Here is a 22,151-nt window from a genome sequence, read left to right as displayed (position 1 = left end):
TACTCAATGTGGAATTCTATTTATTCTTCTCTACCTTTATCATCCTTCATTTCTTCCACATCTGTCTCCTATCCTACTCATTTCATATCACTCTTGCATTACTTGTTTGCATTTTAATCATCTGCTAGGTGGTTAACTCCATCTTAACCTTGCTACATAGCTCGTTCTAAATCGTCATTATGGCGACTGCTTCAGTGACTACTCCAAAGAAGAGCCACCATGGGCTCTTTTCCTCAAAGACTGCAGGAGGTCGAATGCCTTTGACCCCTTCCCCTCATGCTCGTACTGTTGTCACTCCTCAAGCATCGGGTAATGATTCACCATTTACCCCGGTTCGGGGATCCGACGCAGGTCGCAGTCAGTCTAAATCCGTGTATGGGGGAAATTTGTCCTCGCTCTTCGCCAAATCTTCCACTTCCAAGTCCACCTCCACCTCCACTAAACCTTCCACGACCAAATCATCGACTGCCACATCTACCACTACTGTGAAGTCTTCCGCCACAGCCAAGTCCTCTCGACCAAGCTACCGTGATTCCCCGAAGTCCAATATCGCTCGTCGAAAGTCACCAAAGCACCTGGAGCTAGGTGTGTCGGACTGGTCTCTGACTGGTACTGGCCCTTCTTCAGCTCAATCACCGGCCAAGGAGCGTACTCGTCGGGAGATCCCTACTCGCTCTCGTGCTGGTAAGACTACCGTGCGAATTCCTCACAACACTGGCGATCGCTTCATCCCCAACCGTACTGCCAGTGAAGGCCTTGTTACTTCTGGTGCGGCCAAGCCTGACGAGACCCAGCGTCCCAAGACAAGCAGCGGAGAGAGCTCTGGATCAAACGTCCTCGCCTCCGCTGCTAGTGCCTTTGACATTAGCGGTCGCGGAGCGGAAGACGACCTGACTTCGGCTCTGGAGAGTATGGGTCTGGAAGATAATGAATCTTCTACCTACACTCGCCCGGCACCCGATAAGGTTGCCTACGAGTCTTCTCTGGCTAGCGCCTGCGATATCAGTCTGAACACTCGTATTCTTGCCTTCAAGCCCCCTCCACCAGAGTCCTCTAAGCCAATTGATCTCCGCGCCCAGTACAATCGTCCTCTGCGTCCCGCCAAATCAAACGCTGCTCAGTTTCGTCGTCGTGTGCAGACTGCGCCTGAGCGAGTATTGGATGCCCCAGGTCTTTTGGATGATTATTATCTCAACTTGCTGGATTGGAGCTCTGGCAACCAAGTTGCTATCGGTCTGGAGCGCAACGTTTACGTCTGGTCTGCTGAGACAGGAACTGTCAACTGTTTGCTAGAGACTTCACCGGACACCTACGTGAGTAGTGTGAAATGGAGTGGCGATGGTGCTTATGTTGGTGTTGGCTTGGGCACTGGTGAAGTTCAAATCTGGGATGTCGAGGAAGGTAGCAAGCTTCGCAGTATGCACGGTCATGACACTCGTGTCGGGGTGATGGGTTGGTCCAAGCACACTTTGTCCACTGGTGCCAGGAGTGGCCTCGTTTTCAACCACGATGTTCGTATCGCTGACCACAAGATCGCTGAACTTGTTTCGCATACTTCAGAGGTCTGCGGATTGGAGTGGCGTTCGGATGGTGCCCAACTTGCGACGGGTGGCAACGATAACCTTGTCAACATCTGGGATGCCCGCTCCCTCAGTGCTCCCAAGTTCACCAAGACCAACCACCGCGCTGCCGTTAAGGCACTCAGCTGGTGCCCCTGGCAACTTAACTTGCTTGCCACCGGTGGTGGCTCCTACGATCGTCACATTCACTTCTGGAATACCACCACTGGTGCCCGTACCAACAGCATTGATACCGGCTCCCAAGTCACTAGCCTGCGGTGGAGCAACCACTACCGTGAGATCGTTAGTTCCAGCGGCTTCCCCGATAACTCTCTCAGCATCTGGAGCTACCCGACCCTGGTGCGCAATGTGGAGATCCCTGCCCACGAGACCCGTGTTCTTCACAGCAGTCTGAGCCCCGACGGCCAAATGCTGGCGACAACTGCTGCAGACGAGAGCTTGAAGTTCTGGAAGGTTTTCGAACGTAAGGCTGGTAGTAGTGCTTCAGCATCCCGTGAAGGCAGTGTTGGTAGCAAGGCCCAGCTTACCAAGTCTATGACCATTCGGTAAAGTGCGTTTTCTGTTTGTGGTTTTTCGGTTGCATTTGATTTTTTATACCCCCGGTTTCATGGTGACTTGCTGAGCATTGATGGGCTGGGATATTCATTTCTTTCGGTGTCATGGTGGTGCGGTTTCTACAGGACATAATTATGGAGTTTCTTGGGTGTTGTAACTAAATTGCCAAAGGCTTATTGGGTACAAAATATGATTCGTGATGCTATGTGTTATGACTTCTTGAAGTAATTCTTTTTTGGTCCGTGGTTAAACCCCCAGTCAGATCCTAATAGTTAGTAACCAGTGTTCAGCTTGGAAGGGCGGTGGGATGACTAAGCGCCGGGAACCTGGAGGGATTTCGACCGCAGAAGCCCGACTTTCACCTTTAGTAACTCATCGCTGAATCTCTCTTTCTCCCTTCCCAAAACCTCTTCTTCTGTTAAATCTAAAAAAGCTTTTCGTTTCAATTTCATTCACTGTCCTGCCTGGAGGATTCCTGCCTCCTTCACTCCTCTGTCGTTGCGTGAATAATCAGAGCTGTGATCTACCACAGCTCCAACGGTCCCATCCGTTGCGACAACGAAAGTCCACTTGCTCTGTTCGAGTAGACCAGGCTTCATTGCAACGCATTCTTCCTTCAGATTTCTTTTGATCACTTCCTCCTCCCTCCTCCCTCCTCCTCCTTCTTCCTTCCTCGCAGCCGGCACGCCACCATGTCGAACCAGCAAGTGGTGAGTTCTGTCACGAGGACATCTCATCCTATACGGTCGCAGAGATGATTCCATGGCACCCCCTTGCAGACTGTCTTCGCGGACTTTCTCTCGTGAATCTCATTGTTTGACAAGGGGTGTTCTGCGGCGATCCTGGTCTAACATTAGCTTCGTAACAGGGCCCGGTGTTTGAGCGCGTCATCCAGGAAGTCTGCGACGCTTCTCAAGTCGATTTCGAGGAGAGCGGTGTGGATCAGAAGACACTGGTCGACTTGCGTGAGGTTAGTGATAATTTCCACAGTTTCCTCTTGTTTTCTTTGATACTTCGCTCGTTGTATTTGATGGCATCCTGTCGTGGTGGTTCTGCAGTGGCGGCCAAAAGCGGGGGTCCCGAAGTGGTGCGGGAAGCGCTGCTTATGGGGGAACGCCGGGTTTTGAGGCTCTCTTTTATATGTGGCCGCCTGTACCCGCTTAGACCGCCAAGCCAATCCCCTTCGACGACAACCAGATCTATATATATACCTTCCCCTGCCCAATATTCCCTACATACTAATAAATTTTCCGAACAACAGACTTGGCAGCACAAGCTTTCCTCCGTTAACGTCGCCCATTTCCCCTGGGATCCCACTCCTCAGCCTACCCCGCAGGCTCCTGTCCTGCCACCGCAGACTACTGTTCCTTCCAACGCTCCTCGCCCTCCTCCTCAGCAACAGCAGCAGCAACAGCATGCAGCCCCTCATATTCCTCTCCAGCATACTGCCCCTCCCCCAGCCCCTGCACCCCTCCCAGTCCATGCACAAGCCCCGGTCGGCCCTATGGCGGGACCTCCCCGGATCAAGACTGAACCCGGAACCAATGGCCCACCTGGTCTGCCCAACATGAATAATCCGATGCAAGTACCTGTGAACTCCCAAGCTGCCCGCGATCGTGCCATTAGTGCGATGCAGCAGAAGTATGGTGCGAACGCGGCCGGCTCCGTTCAACAAATGCATCAAATGCAAGCTCAGGCCCCAGGCCAACAGCAGTACCAACAGATGCATAACCCGAACCCACAAATGCCCCAGATCAAACAGGAGTCTAACTATCCATCAATGGGCCCCAGTCAAACCGACGGTGGTGGTGATGACCCTATGGCAGACTGGAAGGCCGAGGTCGCGCGCCGTCGAGAGGCAGCTGCGAACGGACATGGCGATCACATGCTGCGGGAGCATTTTAAGTCACAGATGCGTGGAATGGAGGGCGGTGGTTTGTTCCGACCTCTCTCTGAGCATGAATCTCCATCTGTCTTGGCCCGCCGCGCTGCTATTGATGCGCACCTCAACTACCAGGAATCCAAATCTGCTACCCCACGGATCCGTGGCCAGGTCGATGGAGAAGAGGCCGACGAAGATGCTATCAACTCCGACCTTGATGACCCTGAAGACCAGCTTGCGGAAGATGCCGATGCCGATGAATCCGAGGGTCAGGTTATGCTTTGCACCTATGATAAAGTCCAGCGTGTCAAGAACAAGTGGAAGTGCACCTTGAAGGATGGCATCTTGACCAGCGGTGGCAGGGAGTAAGTCGACTCTTGATCTTCATATTATGAACTACTGCTAACTCTTATCAGATATGTCTTCCACAAGGGCCAAGGCGAGTTCGAGTGGTAGATCATATTTCCTGATTTTTTTCCACTCCGCCTGTCTTTTTTGCTTCCCTCTGCGAAGAAATGTTCCTCGCCTGTGCTTCGTCCGCACATATGAAAATCCGTGATCGGTGCTTTCGTTCTTCATGCTCTTCAAACGGTTGGTTGGTGCAAGCGATTTTTCTTGTTCTATTATGATTACCTTTACCCCTCTTTTCCCCCCAGTTCCCCGCTCGCGATCATCGATGGAGCTTCCCTTCGCGCGTCTGTTTCCACCACATTTCATATCTCATCTTTACACATATGAGTCTCTTATGCTCCTGGCGCCTACACTAAGAATGGCTTCTGGCTCATATGGGTTCCTCAATCACGGCTCCTTTTAACTACTAGAATGAAAAACGGCAAATCTCCATCAGATAACACAAAACTAATTCAAGAAAATATCATGATTGAGTTTTTTTAATCTATACAAGAATGTACTAGTGGATACACAGATCAATGTCCCTTCATTAGGCTTATCTTACTAGATAAATACGGAAATAAGGCAAGATTGAAATCGATGAGAAAAATGATAAGTAGATAAAGCAAAAAGAAAAAAAAAACGATCGAGACAAGAAGCTCAAGTGTATCAAAACGAAAAAAAAAAGAATCCAAAATCAAACCAAATCCATATCTACACGATCTGACGCCGGAGAACCGCACTTTTGTTTGTAATTTCCAAGTCCAGATCCAATTCCCGCTCGACATGAGCTATTAGGAGGAAAGTGAACATCAAGTATGGAGTCGCGAGTTATACTCGCCGTAACCCTCCAAAAAAAAAGAAAAGAAAAAGAGATAAGAAATAAGAAATAATCAAACTCCCACGTATCCCAGTCCGAGCTCCTGTAGGATCGTATCCAGTGGGCCTGTTCTTGTTACCCGGGTATAGTCAAGACGGAGCTCGAACCGATCATCAAGGGAAGAGATAAGAGATCAAGGCATGCGAATCAAACCAAAGAAACGAAATTCAAATACCCACCCTTGCAGAACGCAGGCAAACATGCATCAACGCACGATGGAAACACAAAATCGAACCCTTAATACCGTTCCTTTCCGTTGCAGCATCAAACCCAGTATTTCAGATGCCAGATAACAAAAAATAAACAGAATGCTCTTCTAGGCAGATCTTGCTGAGATTTCGATCGCTCGGAGGAATGGGGGATGGGAGAGGGGCTCTATCACCAGGCCCGGAATTCGAATACTGGGAATGGCGAGGGATATCGAGCTGAAAGACAGAGAAAAATGCCATGAAACAAGACATTCGGATGAGAAGGCGAGGGGAGCCAAAAACAGAGGGAGGAACAAAAACAGGGGGGAAAAAAACAATCGTACACTTCCCAAAGAAACAGTTGGAAAAAGAGACCCAAACACATCAAATCAAACTCCAAAGTCACCGGACCAGTCATGACATCATGTGTGGGAGGTTAGATGAGCCGTCGAGATCATTCGCATCAAAAGGCAAATAGCGCGGAGGGTATCATTTATGGAGAGACAACGGATCAAAGAAGGCCTTCTTCGCCGATTCCGGGGAGGCCAGCTCCAGCAACGTTGATGTTCTGTCCCTGCATGACACCGCCACCCAGAGCAAGATTGCGACCTGCTGCAAGCTGGAAATCCGGATTGCAGGGCGGCGAATGAGATTTGTGGTATTTGAGACCGTTCAAATTCTTGTATCGCTTGCCACACACCTCGCAGCGGTATGGCTTCTCCTTCTCCATGCCGAGTGTACCGGGGTAAGGTGCTGATGTTTCGGGGTTCACGATCGAGAATGTTCCGTCCGCGTTATCGTGAAGTTGTTGATTGTTGTGGCCGTGCTAGTAGTTACCATTAGGTTAGACTCCATAAAATGACAAGATTATATCAGGGTAATTTTTAAACCAAAAACTTACAGCTTTGTGGTATTTCAAACCATTCTGGTTCTTGTAGGCCTTCTCACAGCCGATGACGGGGCATCTGAATGGCTTCGGCTCTTCGTTGGGAAGAATGGAGGTGGTATCGGGGACCCCAGCGAGAAGCTGCTGCTCACGAATCCGTCTAGCAATATCACTATTGGGACCGTATTGGGCCCCGCTGAGTTTGAAATGGGCGTTCGTCGGACCCCCCATACCTCCTGTAGGACTAAATAGACGTTTGGCTGGTTCATCGATGCATAGATCGACCATATCGTTATTGCCACCAGAGAAGTGTCCGAATTGACCCTGGTTTTGGCCCATGGCGTTATGTTGCATAGTAAGATCGCCAAACCCGCCTACCACACTCTCATCGATTTCAGCTGGTGTGCCAGGTGCTGACGAATCCGGGGTATTTCGGAACTGGGAGGTTTGGAGTGGGTTGGCCATTAAAGTGGGAGTATTGACGGATGAAACGGTGGGGTTGTTCTGCAGGGAAAGAGGACGTCCAGATCCGATCGGAGTACCCGGTTGGGAGGGTGTACTGAAGCCCTGGTGGCTTGGAAGCATGCCCAGGTTTAATTGCGGGCCCTGGTTGGAGCTTCCAAAACCGCCTTGGCCCCCTTCGCGTAACTGTGGGGAGAATAGCTGAGAAGTGGTATCGTCGTCATCTACCATGGGCTCGTCCAACTCCATGTCATCGATTGTGTCTAGATCCACGTGCTGGGATGTGGAAGTGGTCTGGCCCAACTTCCGCTGCATATCCAGAGTGCGATCGGGTTGCAGGCCGCGCCCTTGATTGCCGTGTTGCTGGCTCTGTTGCTGTGCGATCGCGGCTGCTGCCAAGGCCGCTCGATTCTCACCCTGACTCGGGCGATGTCCTTGGTTGGGCGATTTGGTGGCGTGAGCTTCTTCGTAGTGTTGTAATAGGTCATGAAGGGTCGGTAACGTCACACCGCAGCACGAGAAGTCCCGCATAAAGTTGGCCTCTAGCTTCGGGAGATATGATGAAGAGTGGAAAGATGGCGACTGGAAGGTGAAGGGGGACGTGCCAGTCATAATGATGCTGTGTAGAAGGGAAAAAAAATAGAATGTCAGTTTTCAATGTCGTGCAACAATGGCGCTGGCGCACAGGATTTCTCCCCGCGCGCTGCGCGCCTTCAATATTTGGCTTTATAGAATTTCCCGCCACTCACTCATCACGAATCCAGCTTCCGACCGAAATTCCACCCCAGCTCATGCCGCCTACTAAACTCCCTGCCAGGGACTCGCGGCGACCCTTGTCGCGGGCAGAACCGGACATGGAGATGGGCTTCGTTCCGTTTCCCCATTGTGCATTTGCGGCGCCGATCGAATCCTTACGAGGCGGCGGGGCCTTGAACACCCCGAGAGCTCCGCTTGGGTGGTGCGATATACTCCCGGTGCGTTCGCCAGTGCCGGCTCTCTGCAGGGCCGACGTGAGATTGGAGGCCTGTTGGCCCGGCGGTGAGACCGAGCTCGACTGTCGCGTGGCGATGTCTATCGGAGCGGCGCCAGTCATGGTGAGGGGTCGATATGCAGGCGATTAGGTTTTTGGTAATGGGATGATCAAGGGGGAGGGGTGAGAAAAAAGAAAAGCAAAAAACAACCAGCAGCTTAATCGGGGCTGTTTTTTGAAATTGGTTTGGAAACTTTTTTTTTTTGGGAAATCCTGGTCCCTGTCTGGTCTGCGCGAAGGGCACGCCAAACCCGAGGGGTTGGGAGATGTGACAAGGTAAATCTAGGGTTCCCACGTTAAAGCGTGGATCGAGGGTACCCAAAGATATTGAAGAAGAGAGTGTACGACGAAGGTTGAGGAACAGACGTATGGAAATGCCCCTCGATGAGTGTTAGTGGACTTTTGGGTGGATGGCGGTTTTGGGCGGGTTCGAGAGAGAGTCCACCCTCGGATGATGTCCCGCTCGTGTATTGGGGCCCGGCGGAACGCTGAGCCTTGAAGTGGCGATGAACTCGCCTTTTTGGAGAGGGAAACTTGGAACACAAGATAAGGAACTTAGGGGGGGAATCAAAAGGCCTGTAGACTTGATTTTAAAAAGAACGATCTACTAAATTTATGAGGAGGAGGAGGTTTAATGGGGACTTTGCGAGTAGAGTATGATCGGAAGTGCCCTTTTACTATGACTAGAGACTTGGCCTGTTCTAGGCCTAGCGCGGTTATTGTATTACAAATGCACGTGATGCCCCATTGCAACCGGCATTTGCCATTGTTACGGTAAAGTAATTTCATTTCATTCGTGTTCGTGTGGACTTGCCAAGAGCTTTTCAAGTCATGATTTATCTGCTTGGTTCTTTTCCTCAGTTTCCATACAAAATCATTTAAGTAGCTGGTGCGACCGGTCAACTTTTTTTTTTGACTTTGAAAGATGAATGTCCGCTCTGGGGAAAGAAGAGCGGCCATCGATGACCGAGGGGGGTCGGAGCGCCGATCGCTAAGATATGATGACACGACCACACCGCTTGCAGGGACGTCATGATCTTTGTTACCAGAGCTCATACTAGGATACCACAGCTGATACCACAGCTGAAACAACGGACTTTGTGACTAGCGTATTATGACTAACCGGATCTTGCCCGATGCGAATGCGATCTATACTACGGTGTATTACAGGTTTGGAACTAGCATTTTGAAATCATTGTGAAGTCAGTCCCGGTTTTTAGGTTCCAGTTGGAGCTATTGTTTACGCCTTTAATGTTTTCCCCTCCCTTGGACCCTCTTCTCCCTGGAGCCGAGGATCAAGCTATAAGTTGAGGCTGACGAAGTCGATTCAATGTTCATAATTATGAGCTGACTCGTTGCCGAGGGTGGAGTCTGCTACCAGTAATTTTGCCCTACTGAGACAAGACACATCTGGAGCCTCTTCCAAATGTGATCCAATGATTCTACTCTTTCCCATGGTATGCTTTTGAAGACCGGGAAATCCACCTTTCTGAATATGCCGAAAATCGCTTCCAATATTCCCTGTCAATATCCATCGTAGATCAGGGATTGCAGAATGAGATCGTGAGATCTGGGGTCATGCAAGGGGCAAAAAAGGAGATAAAAACGGGGTGGCAAAACTCTCGGGATCCGCAGGGGGAAATGATTCAGTATATTGCGCACCGGCTCTTTTTCGGGTGAACAATGCGGCAATGCCTAATATCTTCACATGTTGTCCATTGTTATGATCATTTAAAATGTTAGCCTAGTTCGGGGAGAAGGAACGAACTAGCGATTTTTACCTCTTAACGGTCAGACCCAACTTGTTTCAACCCCCAGAAAGTCAATTATATAGTTCAAAATGGAGTCACAAGAGATAAACGATAAATAAAACTAGTGCCATGGTCAAAACATTTGAATATTCCATCGAGTAGAACGGAGCCCAAAGTTTCCAGTTGGGAGACAAAACGGGTCTTGGCTTTGGCGCTAGAAAGACGGTAGAAGCATTTGGTTCAACCTTGGATTCCATTAGCGCCTAATGTTTGGAATTCTTCAATTGAATACGCCCTAAAACTCGCCTTAGTGACCTTACCGAGGGGATACATGAATAACACCGCCCCGCTTTCTACTGTAAAATGGACCCTCTCACACCACCTCGCCCAAAATGCGCCCGCATAACTCCGTTGATCATCAGATTGCGTGCACTTTTGACCTCTCCCCCCTTTCACGCGTCTAATAATATTTCGAATTGGAGGATTGGATTTGCCTCAGTACGGAGTAAAAGTAATTCGGACGCGCGGTTTCTCCACGGAAACCACGTCGCTCTTGTCCCCATCAGGCATGTGGGCTATTCCTAATCGGCCGACACGCTTATGAGGATATGCTCTAGTATCAGATCGGTATTCTTCTCCGTCCACTCCGGGCTTCTACTAGTGAAGTCACTGCCGTCGCTAAAGGTTAGCCTGTCGAAATGAATCACGCCAACGTAATATAATGTGCGCCCATTCTTGAATACCAGGCAGAAAAGGATTTATCTTCCTACTCCATATAGTTTCTGTAAGTTTGAAAATCTCGGAAATATTTACTTTGTTCGTTTAGACTATACTCAAGTGAAACGTATGTTTATTCAATGTTTTGAACTTTATATGTACAATCAATCCCGATACCCTCAAGTGTTCCCCTCAATTAATTGTGATCATCATCTAATCAATAGTTACATATATCTCGACAACCTTGCTCTACCTGGGCACTTTGCACATGTGTGGCTCAATTTCCCCGGATCCATCTATTCATGAATGGATGTCGCGTTGTTTATTACGCTCAGTCAACTGGTACAGTCGGCATGTGACACCCATGGATGTCCCAATCAGGACTAGCGCAGTTCCCTGTAGACATCTGGATAGATCATAGAGCCCTCTCTTTTCCCGTCTCTTCTTATTTAAAACTTTGGAATGTTCTTTCTATATCACACTTCGAGAATAAAATATTGCTTCCGACCAAATCCCGAGATTTGTGGTTTGTATATGTAATGCTTGGAAGTTGAACCATTGTCTTTGAATGCATATATATACCTGTGGGCATAAATCAACATTGAATAGATCAATGCGTGCATGTGCATTTGAGGTCACTCCTCCGCCATTTCAATATTTAAAAAGGATATACAGGATGGATGTATCTGGATCCCAACATTGAAGATTCTGGACACAACCGGCACAACCCGGCCTGGAAGAAACATCAATTTTGAAGGGAACATTTGAAACCCCCAAGGTTCGTTCAATGTTTGGATGCCCATTAGATGTTAGTCGGGAAGCACCCGTGGCTCAAGAGCCAGGATTTCCCAACAATACAATATTTTCACAATTCCCGGCCAATATTGAATATATGCTTGACTAAATAATTTCAGAATATTCAACTCATTGTGATTCCCCGCATTCAGTTAATTTCTATCCTTTGTGGAAGCAACTCAGTTGAAACATCCCTTGCCGATTTCTCCCGACAACTCAATTTCCCCGCATATGGGCTGAGGTGAGTTTGTGGAGAATGTATGTGCGGAGACAAGCCTCAGGGATCTAGATCAAAGTCTATGACGCATGGGGTGCTTTTTATTATCTAGCTGCATAATCAATGCGAGTTTGTTTTGACTGGCGGATTGTTGAGCTTCACCGACTAGCGGGATGGCTGGCCAATTTTCGTGCAATCACATATGTGGTAGATTTAAGCAAATTTAACATAAGTAAGAGTAGACGTTTGACCTCGGAAAAGTATTCATTGATTCCATATTTGTTGTCATGAAATTGACCATCCACGAAAGCTATATATGATTCTTTTTGACGCGGTTTGTATATGGGTATCCGAGTACGCACAGATAGCATCAAAAAGTAAACATTTGAATACATCACACCGCTTCATTTCACGACAAGTCCATCTGAATCTCCAAAGACCTGCGACCTTCCGCCCAGAAACAAGGAACATAAGATAAGCCCCTCTGCTTGGGTCTATTCATCCTTGAAGTTGACGAATTCACCAATGAACTCGTGGAGGCCATGAACTTGCCTCATCAGTCGGAAGAAAAGTTACACACAATGTCCTCTACTGGGTGCTTCTCGGGCATTGATGTAACCCGCAAATGACCAGTCCAGGAGCCTGCATGTCGGAACTTGCAACATCCAGTTGTCGCCTTCTGATTATGCAGATCGTTGACACATTCGTGCACGGCCTTGAGAATTTCCGCATAAACCGCCGTTGTTTTGCAGTTGGTGCCAGTCGTACTCGCCCGGTAGGAGTAGCCCTCGATCTTTACGTCATCCATGGCAGTTCCATAAACAAGAGAGCACTCGTTGGCAGTTGATCTATAGAGAATTTCGCGCGCAATGGTCTTGCAGATGGTGATTGAACTGCCGGCTGCAAGAATCAAGGAGGAGGCAACCGTGAGGACTGTGGCATATTGAATTGTCACTTCATCGCGTATTGCGAGCTGGGTATCTTGGCTCAATAATGGAGAATCAGGAAGCACAGATCCATAGTGCGTTATCATGGTTCCGTTTCCATTGTCCCAATCGCGAACGACAGGCACGTATGCCACACGCGTGGTGTTCAATGGAATTGCATTCCCTGCAACACCTCTTGAAACAAAGCCAAGTGAGAGCAGAGTAGTGATAATTCGACCGCAGTTGACCATTTTCCCGTTGATAGTCTGATATAAATCGCAAGAATGTCGATAAATACCACAGCGGCAAAGACGATTGGATGCAGATTGGGCGGCGCTTGTTATGTCTCTACAGAATGTAGAGACACTGAGAGATCGAGAGGATTAAAGTCAAAGACAGTATGCACGGAAGGAGAGAATGGAGGAATGAGGAATTTCAATGTTCTGGGGTCTTGAAAGATAGAGTAACATCGAGAGAAGATTCAGTCCCTCTTATACAGAGAATTTTCGCGACTTTTATTCTTCAAACTTCTTTCTTGTGCGAATTCAAAATCTATACAAACAACGGAACACGGAATATACTACTGGCTTCATAGATAGTCAGATCCACTATTCCGGCTAGATAGATCCTTCTTAAAAATTTCTCGCAAACCGACCGAATCTTTCGTTTTTGATGAGGTATGATCGGTCCGAACGGGGCCCTCCGCGTAAGCTCGCGTCACTAGTGCGACCCATGAGCTTGAATTTGAGATTTACATGCATCTGGCTCCCGGATGCCGGCGGTTCATGTGGCCCAAAACTTTGATTTGGCCAATACCTATAAGGGCCCTTTATATGCGGCTCTACCTCTGCTGCCGCACGACCCTTCCCCCTATGAACCACTAGACTATTCTATAAGCGCGCATACATGACAGTGATCTATGTATTCTTAAAGAGCACGACCATCATACCTTGAAAAACAGCTGGAGAAAAAAATGACTGAGAACAAGCCCCACTCTTGGCACTGAACAAAATAATGGCAAAGGCTTTGAATCTTAATTTAGTGCAAAAGGTTTAGCGCATGTCACGACTCACCTGCAGGAACTCGCGCTAGTTCGAATCCTTCTGATTCTCTGAGATGCAATCATAATTTCCACCAAGCCATTATGCGTGTAGACCAATTGTTGAGAGTGAAACCAGACTTTCGGCTGTTCGGTGTGGCAGTCTATGCTGTACCCGTTTCTCGAGATGCCCTGCGGTCGCTTGCTATCAGTCTGGGTTTTGGCCCCCAAATGAGCCTCCATTCCACAAATTTTATGTCAAATTTAGTGGTACAGAATTACAGCATAAATACACCAAATGTCACATTGATACCACTTTACTACACTTTCAAAGAAGCGTCTGTAAAATACCCTGGAAACATTACGCTGCACTTGACTGTACTTGGCTAGCGCAGGAAGTGGGCACCTTGCAATATGCATGGCAGAGAGTGTATTAAGTCGAGATATCGCCCGCATTATATGAGATCGGGTTGCGTAAGAGACTCATTCTTTCTGAATATTTCCACATTTAATCTCACAGAATTTACTGCATAGTATTCAAAACCTGTTCTATCAAGAGTGAAAAGCGGATGTTGACCGATGGTGGCTTAAAAACGGGACAAAGATGGAGATGTTTTTCTGTATCTTCTACTAGCTTTGACACGAGTTGTTGATCACACCGGCAGTTCCGAACTGCTCGGATAGTTGTATTTTCATCTAGTGCATCTCTTATCTTAAATAGAGACTTTTTATGGCTGCATAAACGTCACAGCCTTTGGTCTTTTCCAAATCTATCTCCGTAGTCACCGTAAATGTATACTAGTTATCCGTGAATACAGCCCCCATAGTAGTCGTCAGCCTTCAAGAAAAATCTGCTCCGTGAGGAACAGGATTCTAACCCAAAGACTAGCGCTGGGCTGCTTGTAAGCATAGTGGATTGAAAACCGTTGAGGTTTTTTTTTTTTTAAGGAATCGCGAAAGGGGTTGACTCAACGCTTGACAGTAGAGAACTAGAAAAGGCCGCAAAGCCCATCATCTTTTCCCTCTTCCCCAGGACACACACACACAAACTCAATATTTGGATATTCTCTATTCCAGCTCACCCACCATGGTCAAACTCCAAACCCTGGTTGCCGCCCTCTTCGGCGCTGTCGCTACTGCCTCGAATGTTACCTTCCATCGAAACTTCGCCACAGAGAAGCTGAACCGCGACTCCCCATTCTACGACCTCTCCCACTTTGGCTACATCGGTGGCCAGCTGCCCAAGGTCTATGCACTGAACCACACCACCGCCGGAGCCGTATACCTCCCAGAAGAAAGCTTTCAAGAGTTCCAAAACATTCTTGCAGGCAAAAGCAACGCTTCTGCGGAATTCTCGTCCCAGCAAAAGGCCCTCTGGTCTACTGGCAAGCGGACTACGACCGACCACATCAGTATGCTGCTGCGCAATGCTGCTGGTAATAGCAACTCGTTTGCTGTCAAGGCCAACCATGAGATTTGCCATACGGGTAGCTATGCTCCCTGGCACTATGCGGTGCTCTACTATATCAATGAAGCATACATTACGTTCTGGAAGAGTGATGCTTGCAATGGTCATAAGGGGAGCTTCAACCCTGTTTGTGACTGGTACGATACTCCTTATGAAGCATGTGTCTTCAACTTTAAGCCGCAGTCTTTCCGTGTTTACTCTGGTTGTCATCACAGCTACGGCTGGGGCAGTATCTGTGAATCCCATGTTCTTTGAGATATCTCTAGATTCATGGATAGGGACTGAAAGCCCGGCGTGTCTGCTTTTGATGGAGTAACATGACTCTCCTTATATTTGATGCTGTCTGGTCTTCATTGGAGGGTTGGGCACGCCGCATGGATTTATGTATACATCAAAGTTGTATTTATTCTAAAGAAAAGGCCATGCGTGAACATATCCATGCATATATGGATCCTATTTGAATTTGATTGATTGAGAAACATTGAATGGATATACTTATTTTGGGGCCTAGATATTCGTAAGAAAATAATTCAAAGTTCCAAGTACTAGGTAGTATGTATATAAAAGACACAACCTTGAAACCAACATTTGAATGATTAGGCTTCAAATTCAAATTGTATCCACGGATGCAACAAACATGAATCAGCTCGAATGAGAGCCGGAAGGTCGATGTTCCTACCATAGTATTCATTCAATATTATAAAGCAACTACAACAAAATGCCAAGACGATGATCTTGGTAAGTGTGGAATGAGCGAGAGTTGGTAATAACTTGGTATGTGTCTCTGGAAGAATGTAGAGATAATCGAGACTCTAGTTGAATACAAAAACTTTCACACACGGAGGACGACGAATAAAGCCTTGGAAAGATTTAAGAAGATACTTTCAGCAACGGAGAAAATCCAGTGCCATTTTGACACTCCGGCTTTCACTGTTCATTTCAGGCGTTGGAAATCCCATAGTGTGGCTGATGGTATGATCTCCGAGGAATTCCGGAAAAGCTGTGGCAAATCTAGCCCTGTATCCCTGCCATCATCTAGATCTGAGATCTCAAGAACGGAATAAGCTCAAGAGATCGTCCGGGTTGGGGCCTATTTAGGCGACCGGAAGGTTCCGAACCAAAGTGACTCTGGAATAAGCACTTACATCAGGGAATACAAAAGGACTTGACCATGAATTCATGAAATTTAGCAGGATTTATGTCCTGTTCACCCTCATTCGTGCGGGCTTGATGGTATATAGTAGCTACAAGCGCTTCTGCTGTCAATTCTAAAGATTTGCGACCGCGCAACTTCAAATGTCGTCATTTATGAATTTCTTTTCAAGGGGGCCTGTACCGCTACGGCAGTTACTAGATACACATGATACTTCAGTTCGCAATTGATTTTCACGAGTGAATCAAACTGCCGAGACTCAGGGGCAATCCCAATTTAAAAAAGCTAATTAAAAAGCGGCCAGTTGCGCAACAAAGCGGAGCCATCTGAAAAGAAGGCGAATGTTTTTTTAACCGGTAGACAAGATAAGTAGTCACCTGCAACCGTCCCAAGCGAGTTCGGGATAGAAATTCCCGAGGCAAGTGAGAAATCCAGAATCTTTCCGCTGCCCCGAAGTCCGCCCCGGAGATAAGCGTGCAACATATCTCAAGTCGCAAGTCCTTTCCGCTTATCCACGTGAAAGCGATCACAGGAGGTAATTGGGCAAAGATACCAGACGCAGTAAGGTCTGACCGAAAAAGCAAAAGGGGGAGAAGTCAAGGACAATCTACACGTCGCATCGATTTCGCACATCATCACTACTGGTCTTCACCGGGGTGCGGGGGCGGAAAGTGGAAAGGGGGGCGAGATTCAACTGCACTATTACGGAGTACGGGGGAGGAGCCTGTTTCGCACCCCACCGGGAATATGATCTATCTCACCGGGGAACGGGATGGATGATGAGCGACTGCACGTACAGGCCAATCTGATTAGCGGAAACTGAACGTGGAAGAGCGTCAGCCGGAAATTGGAAAAAAAAAAGCAAAAGCAACTCTCAATAAAGGGAGGGGATGGGACATTGTTTTTGGGCTGGGCGGCGCATGTAAGGTTGCTAATGGATGACTTGGCGGAGGACTGGCAAGACCATAAAGGGGAACCTTGAAGATCTTCAGGCATGAACGAAGTACCGGTCTGGCGGTGATCCTTGGCTGTGGAACGTTGATACGCGATAAGCGGGATTCCTAGGCTTAGGGCCAAGACGGGCATATCAAACAGTAGTCTTGGCGGATCACCATCGCATCATCTTGGCGCTACTTGGCAAGTATTTGGGGATCATCCCTCGCATCTGGTGGCTAATATTGTCTGGGCATGATACACAACAGAGGCTGTGTCAGGGATGTGGCCTTGATGGGGATTTTGGGTATGGGTACATACTACGTGCAGAGTTGGATTGGAAAGAAACACGTTTAATTGTGATTTGGTCCGAAAAAGATACATTGTGTTTGGTATTCGGTTCTGATGATAATGCACACAGAGAAAAGAAACAAGGAAAATAAACATATTGCCATACGGCCCAGATCTGATAGCGCCTGAAACACCCCAGTTGCTTTTCCGCCGCTTGTGTCCAGATGGTCAATGACCTCGAGTTCCTTGATTGGGGTTGTTCGGGGCTGGACCACGTGGGGAAATCAATGGATGACCGGCTCCATTGTTAAAATGAAATGCAATCTGTTCGCTCATGTCGTGATAAAAAAATAAATGCGTGGTAAAAAGATAGATGGAACAAAGAACTCGAACGTGAAAGAATCACTGAGAGAATCGTCGAGGAGTGTGGCCAAGGAAGAGGAAGCCCTTCTCGGAGTCCACAGTCGATGTAGATGAGGTGCTGTCAGACCGGTGCGACTTGGGAGCCACGGTAGGGCTCTGGTCCGCGGGGGCCAAATCAGACACGGCCTCTTCTTCAAAGGCACGAGGGTCTGGGCCAGACTCAATTGGTGACAAGACAAGGAACTTGTTGGCAGGGTTGAAAGGCACCGATTCGGCAGCAGAGAGGACGAGGAAACGGTGAGTAGGAGTGTAGGTGTACATGTTGGCTGTTTTCTTTTTGAGATTTTTCAAAAAGGATGTTGTTTGTAAAGTGGTGTTGTGTGAAAAAGTGGAAGGTTTCTTTGGAAGGCAGAGAGTTGGACAGCTTTTGTTTTGGAAAGGTAGTTTGGGTTAATAGAAAAGAAAGCTTGAGACGGGTGAAATCGGTCAGACTTTATACCCCGGGACCTCCGTGGACCTTGGGGAATGAGGGGCATTTTTGCGTATCTGATGTGCTCGACAAAGCGTCGATCCAGGACATCTCAGCCGGGGGGCAAGTGGATACCCGTGGTCATGCAGACCAAGCCTCCCCGCGATTGTCGCCCATAATAGACGATCCCAAACATTACTAGGCATTCTCACATGTCTTGGCTCACAGAAAAAAAATGAAAAAAGAAGCAAAAAAGGGGGGCAATTAGGATTACTCTAAGAGCCAAGACGTCACTATTGGACAACTATCACCCCCTTCTGCCCTTCTGCTTTCCAATTCTTCGACGTCGCCCCTCTTGGCTTCGGTATTTGGGTCACACCGGCCCCGGACAGGGCTTGCTAGTCATTCCCAGAAGCCATGGCAAATATGCATATTCTTGGCGGTTGAACCAAGGCCCCCCGATTGCTAATCGCTAATTGCGCAATTCTGATTTTGAATTTTTTTTGTCTTGCTGTGTTGGCTCTTCATGGTATCGGGGCGGGCCCCGTGGCGAGCCGAAAGTCAAAGAAACCTCGGAAGATCTACCGTGAGGATGAGATGAGGGGACCAAGAGTCATCCAGCGTGGGAGAGCTATTGAATTTCACAGGCTGGTCCGTCCACCGCTTCTCCAAGATTCGTGTTGGGTGCGGAGGCCTCAGATACAGGCTTCATTGTGTTTCGTCGACTTTGTTGCACGCCCGACCGTCTCCGATGATATCCGTGTACATCTCACTTTTGCATGCGCCAATAGCTCCGATTTAATTTCAGGGTTATCGTGATGCAGAAGTAAATGACATCATCCGCTTATCGTCCATTGTAGATCTGCTTTAACCGAAAGGCCCGGAGGTTTCGGTTGTTTATTTAGCAGTTTGTGGGGAAGGTTGTTCCGACATGTGACTTCCAAGGTTGGCACTGGCAGAAATGAGACCAGTTGACCGCTTTTCGGTTTCGGGGAAATGAAAGAGGGATTCCGCCTGGTATAGTATTCCAAACGACCATTTAGTAGAAACTAATGTATACTGATGTGCAATGGCGTAGATGCCCAGAATGGGTCTGGAATAGTCATTGGATTTGAAAGAAAAGAAAAAAAAAGGAAAAGAAAAGAAAAAAAGAATACATCAGATGCTGACTGGGCTCAAAGCCTTGTAGCCTTAGGAGACTAAAGGAGTTCATGGGTTCAAAAGAACCATCACGTGGTAGAAATGTCCTGCGAGGACTAGAAACCTAAAAACTTCCTTTGAATTGATTTAATTACTTTGTTCTTCATTTCATTGGACTCTGCATTCTCCGGGCATATAATCCATTGATCCACAAACCAACAGCGCCAAAAAAAAAAAGTTCAAAGTGGAGAGAGATTTCTGTGCCTTGCCGCCCTCTCGGGGTCTGGGGCGTATCACCCTCGCCCGGAGTTGACATCCCGGGCGCAGGCGCCTGAGCGGAGAGGGGAGAGCCTCAGTGTCAGTTACAATATCAGCGCTACTGCGCCACCGCTGAGAGCAATCGTTCTTCGCCAGTCAAATTGGCTCTAGAATGGCACTAGAAATAATCTATAGGCCCAGAGTGAATCTTTAATTTCTATAGCCTCCCGTCAAATACTACCGCTAATCCGAAAAAGATTCCCGCATTTATCACACTACGTCCACAAGATGCTCAATCTTGCCATTATTCAAGATTTTTCTTACCCTCAATATGCGTCAATTATTCGGGGTGTTTTTCGATTTTTCATCATTGAACCTGATTACTGGAAAATAACATCTCGTCACCTTGCAGATTTTCCTGAGTTTATGATCACTATCACCAACTGCGCCATTGCAACGAGCTCTATTTGCCTACGCAGAGGAAGATGGGGGCCATGATATGGAGACAATGATCATTGCCCATGATCTAGACTTTCAATAATCGAGATTTCTGTGAGGGTTGCGAAGTTTTTTTTGCAATGGCCAAGCTTCTGTTCTCCATTTGAGCGGGAAATTATTAGCTGTCATGGGTCTATACTTGCTTACAGTTGGTGACCTGTATATCTCCAAAGCCCGCTGGAGCAGCAAGAATCACATACTGCCCCCAAAATATCGGAAATTTCTGCCTGCTCAACGAATCAGAATATTTGACAAATCAGAATAACTGCGCGAAACAAAAAGCTTCTCATCGCCCCCGATGTGCTATGCCTTGCATGGCCACCTTCACATCTACTGTGCAGTGTGCCCGCCCCAACCCTTTTCTCCACAACTACGCCTGTGGTAGGTGGCAGGTGCACTGACACCCGAAAAGCAAAAATGGACAACTTCCAATGGAATGCAGAGGTCTGTCAGATGAGCTCGACGCTATGCCTGGCGCAAGTCTCCAGAACGAGTTGTTGGTGTGATGGGCAGCCTCATTTGCGGATCGGGCAACGCAACTTGGGTTAGTGCGCGGACGTGGGGAATTACGGGATGATGTCAAGTGCACGCTGCAGCTGCGGAACTCTAATGGAGATTGGGGTGTGGGAGGGGATGATCAATGGTTCGACAAGCCTTGATATTGCCAATCTATTCGCTATTCGTGTGGACAGAAACGAACATCCACCCCCCCATCAGGCGCAACTCACTAACTAGTAGTCTGCCCCTCTCTGATGATCCACATAACCGCTGTTGACGAGAGATTCTACCTGCATAGTCCGATGGGCTTTCCCCTTATTTGTGCACTCCAGTTGGTCCGGCTTTCGTCCCCGAGCGAGTGATCACTAAGTCATTAGATGCATACGGCGCATCTGTATGTCCTGCGCAGCGCCTGTGAGGCCGATAGCATTTTTGATTCTCGTCTTCCCTTGACTCAGAATTGTATCTTTTGTACCTGCAAGGCGGCGCAGTCCTTCATCCGGGATAGCTATATCGAATGTTATAAAGGTGGCCGTGAACCCTCCTCGATATCTATAGTTCCAAGCCATCGATCTTCAGTCATAAGCCTCCAAAGCTATATTCCACTGATTCAAACGCTTTACTATCTCTACCTCTACCTACCTATACGTCTTTTCACAAAGATCTTCTCTCTCCCTCAACCATTATGTGTTCCGTCTATATCTTCCTCTACGACTGCGGCTGCTCCGTTCAAGAGGGCGGCGTTGTTGCCTGCGCGAAGAAGGGCACCCCTTCCTGTCACGGTGTGAAAGAGCACTTCCGCAAGCGTCAGGGCTACAACTGCCCAAAGCACGGTGGAAGTACCTAAGACATGATCGAAACGTTAGTGGGCCTCAATCTACCCTACTGCTCGCTTGCTAGGGTTTATTCTCCTAACACAATCTCTACAGATGATTTGACCGCACGGGTCTCTAACTTGGAGGATCACGTCGACGAATTCCAAGACGAGCACTCTCACGTGTAATGATGACATTGACGTGGTCTTCCACACAAAACGGAAGGGTATTTTGGACTTTGTCATTTTTTTATGGCTTGGAGGATTGTTTTTGTTTGGCTATGTTGCCATCTGCCCTTAATGCTTGTTGCCTGGACTGGCTTTTTTGTATGCCTCTATATCTCCCGGGTGGACTTTTTGGAATGTTTCTGTTCTTTTTCTTTGTTTTTTTTTTTTTTTTTTCTTCGCGGATTTCTGGATTGCTCCAGTCTTTTCGTTCTGGCTTCCCATGGCTCGGGCACCTCCCCCGGCAGACAAATCGGAAAAGCCGCCAATTTTGATTCCCCTCTTCATTCTTTCACACTAGCATACTTGACTATCTCTCATTGGCATTTACCTCACTTGAATATACACCGAAGACTTTCTACCTATTTTGCAAAAAATCTGATGATAATCACCAGACCAGGTAATCATTCATAGTACCTGAGTATACATACCCAATTCGACATCTGGAGCAAGATAAGCCTTGACTCGCAAAGGTGTTGAGAAGATTTGGAATGGAGTGAATTTGAAGTTGGGGTATTTGGAATTATGTTCCGGCCAAGACACTAGGGTGGGTTTGGATCATTCGCGCTTATTATGGCTGCATCGAGGCACATACAAGGTCACCCACGCCTAAGGATAATAAAACCCCGAGATGAATGACTGGATGGTGGCACATGGCAAAAAGTCTGATCAAGAATTGTGGCGAGAAGCTAGCAGGGGGGGCCGTGGACCGAGAGTGGGAGATGAGTGCATGTCCACGTTGG

At 47.9% G+C, this 22,151-nt stretch overlaps 7 protein-coding genes across 7 annotated transcripts; 3 read left to right on the top strand and 4 right to left on the bottom strand.

Moving 5' to 3' along the window:
- Nucleotides 1-179: 179 nt before the first annotated feature.
- On the top strand, nt 180-2,129 carry N7466_001115 (WD40 repeat domain-containing protein; the record flags this gene model as incomplete). Its single annotated transcript, XM_057160513.1, has 1 exon — nt 180-2,129. The coding sequence occupies one exon, from the start codon at nt 180-182 to the stop codon at nt 2,127-2,129; it is 1,950 nt and encodes a 649-aa protein (XP_057026761.1).
- A 698-nt stretch (nt 2,130-2,827) lies between these two features.
- N7466_001114 (transcription initiation factor IIA large subunit) lies at nt 2,828-4,473 on the top strand (the record flags this gene model as incomplete). The annotated part of the gene is made up of 4 exons (XM_057160512.1): nt 2,828-2,845; nt 3,004-3,105; nt 3,397-4,382; nt 4,434-4,473. The coding sequence occupies 4 exons, from the start codon at nt 2,828-2,830 to the stop codon at nt 4,471-4,473; spliced, it is 1,146 nt and encodes a 381-aa protein (XP_057026760.1).
- A 1,513-nt stretch (nt 4,474-5,986) lies between these two features.
- Nucleotides 5,987-7,916, bottom strand: N7466_001113 (zinc-coordinating transcription factor SFP1; the record flags this gene model as incomplete). Its single annotated transcript, XM_057160511.1, has 3 exons — nt 5,987-6,301; nt 6,377-7,442; nt 7,573-7,916. The coding sequence occupies 3 exons, from the start codon at nt 7,914-7,916 to the stop codon at nt 5,987-5,989; spliced, it is 1,725 nt and encodes a 574-aa protein (XP_057026759.1).
- A 3,973-nt stretch (nt 7,917-11,889) lies between these two features.
- N7466_001112 (uncharacterized protein) lies at nt 11,890-12,510 on the bottom strand (the record flags this gene model as incomplete). Its single annotated transcript, XM_057160510.1, has 1 exon — nt 11,890-12,510. The coding sequence occupies one exon, from the start codon at nt 12,508-12,510 to the stop codon at nt 11,890-11,892; it is 621 nt and encodes a 206-aa protein (XP_057026758.1).
- Nucleotides 12,511-14,376: 1,866 nt separating this feature from the next.
- On the bottom strand, nt 14,377-14,781 carry N7466_001111 (uncharacterized protein; the record flags this gene model as incomplete). Its single annotated transcript, XM_057160509.1, has 1 exon — nt 14,377-14,781. The coding sequence occupies one exon, from the start codon at nt 14,779-14,781 to the stop codon at nt 14,377-14,379; it is 405 nt and encodes a 134-aa protein (XP_057026757.1).
- Nucleotides 14,782-17,545: 2,764 nt separating this feature from the next.
- N7466_001110 (uncharacterized protein) lies at nt 17,546-17,827 on the bottom strand (the record flags this gene model as incomplete). Its single annotated transcript, XM_057160508.1, has 1 exon — nt 17,546-17,827. One exon carries the CDS (start codon nt 17,825-17,827, stop codon nt 17,546-17,548), a length of 282 nt encoding a protein of 93 aa, XP_057026756.1.
- Nucleotides 17,828-21,054: 3,227 nt separating this feature from the next.
- Nucleotides 21,055-21,372, top strand: N7466_001109 (uncharacterized protein; the record flags this gene model as incomplete). Its single annotated transcript, XM_057160507.1, has 2 exons — nt 21,055-21,208; nt 21,299-21,372. The coding sequence occupies 2 exons, from the start codon at nt 21,055-21,057 to the stop codon at nt 21,370-21,372; spliced, it is 228 nt and encodes a 75-aa protein (XP_057026755.1).
- Nucleotides 21,373-22,151: the final 779 nt, after the last annotated feature.

Source organism: Penicillium verhagenii, assembly GCF_028828195.1.
Source record: "Penicillium verhagenii strain IBT 33310 chromosome Unknown utg000002l_segment0_segment0, whole genome shotgun sequence".
In the NCBI taxonomy this organism is placed as follows: domain Eukaryota; kingdom Fungi; phylum Ascomycota; class Eurotiomycetes; order Eurotiales; family Aspergillaceae; genus Penicillium; species Penicillium verhagenii.
The sequence above is the reverse complement of the archived record's forward strand: the minus strand, read 5'-3'. Positions and strand labels throughout refer to the sequence as shown.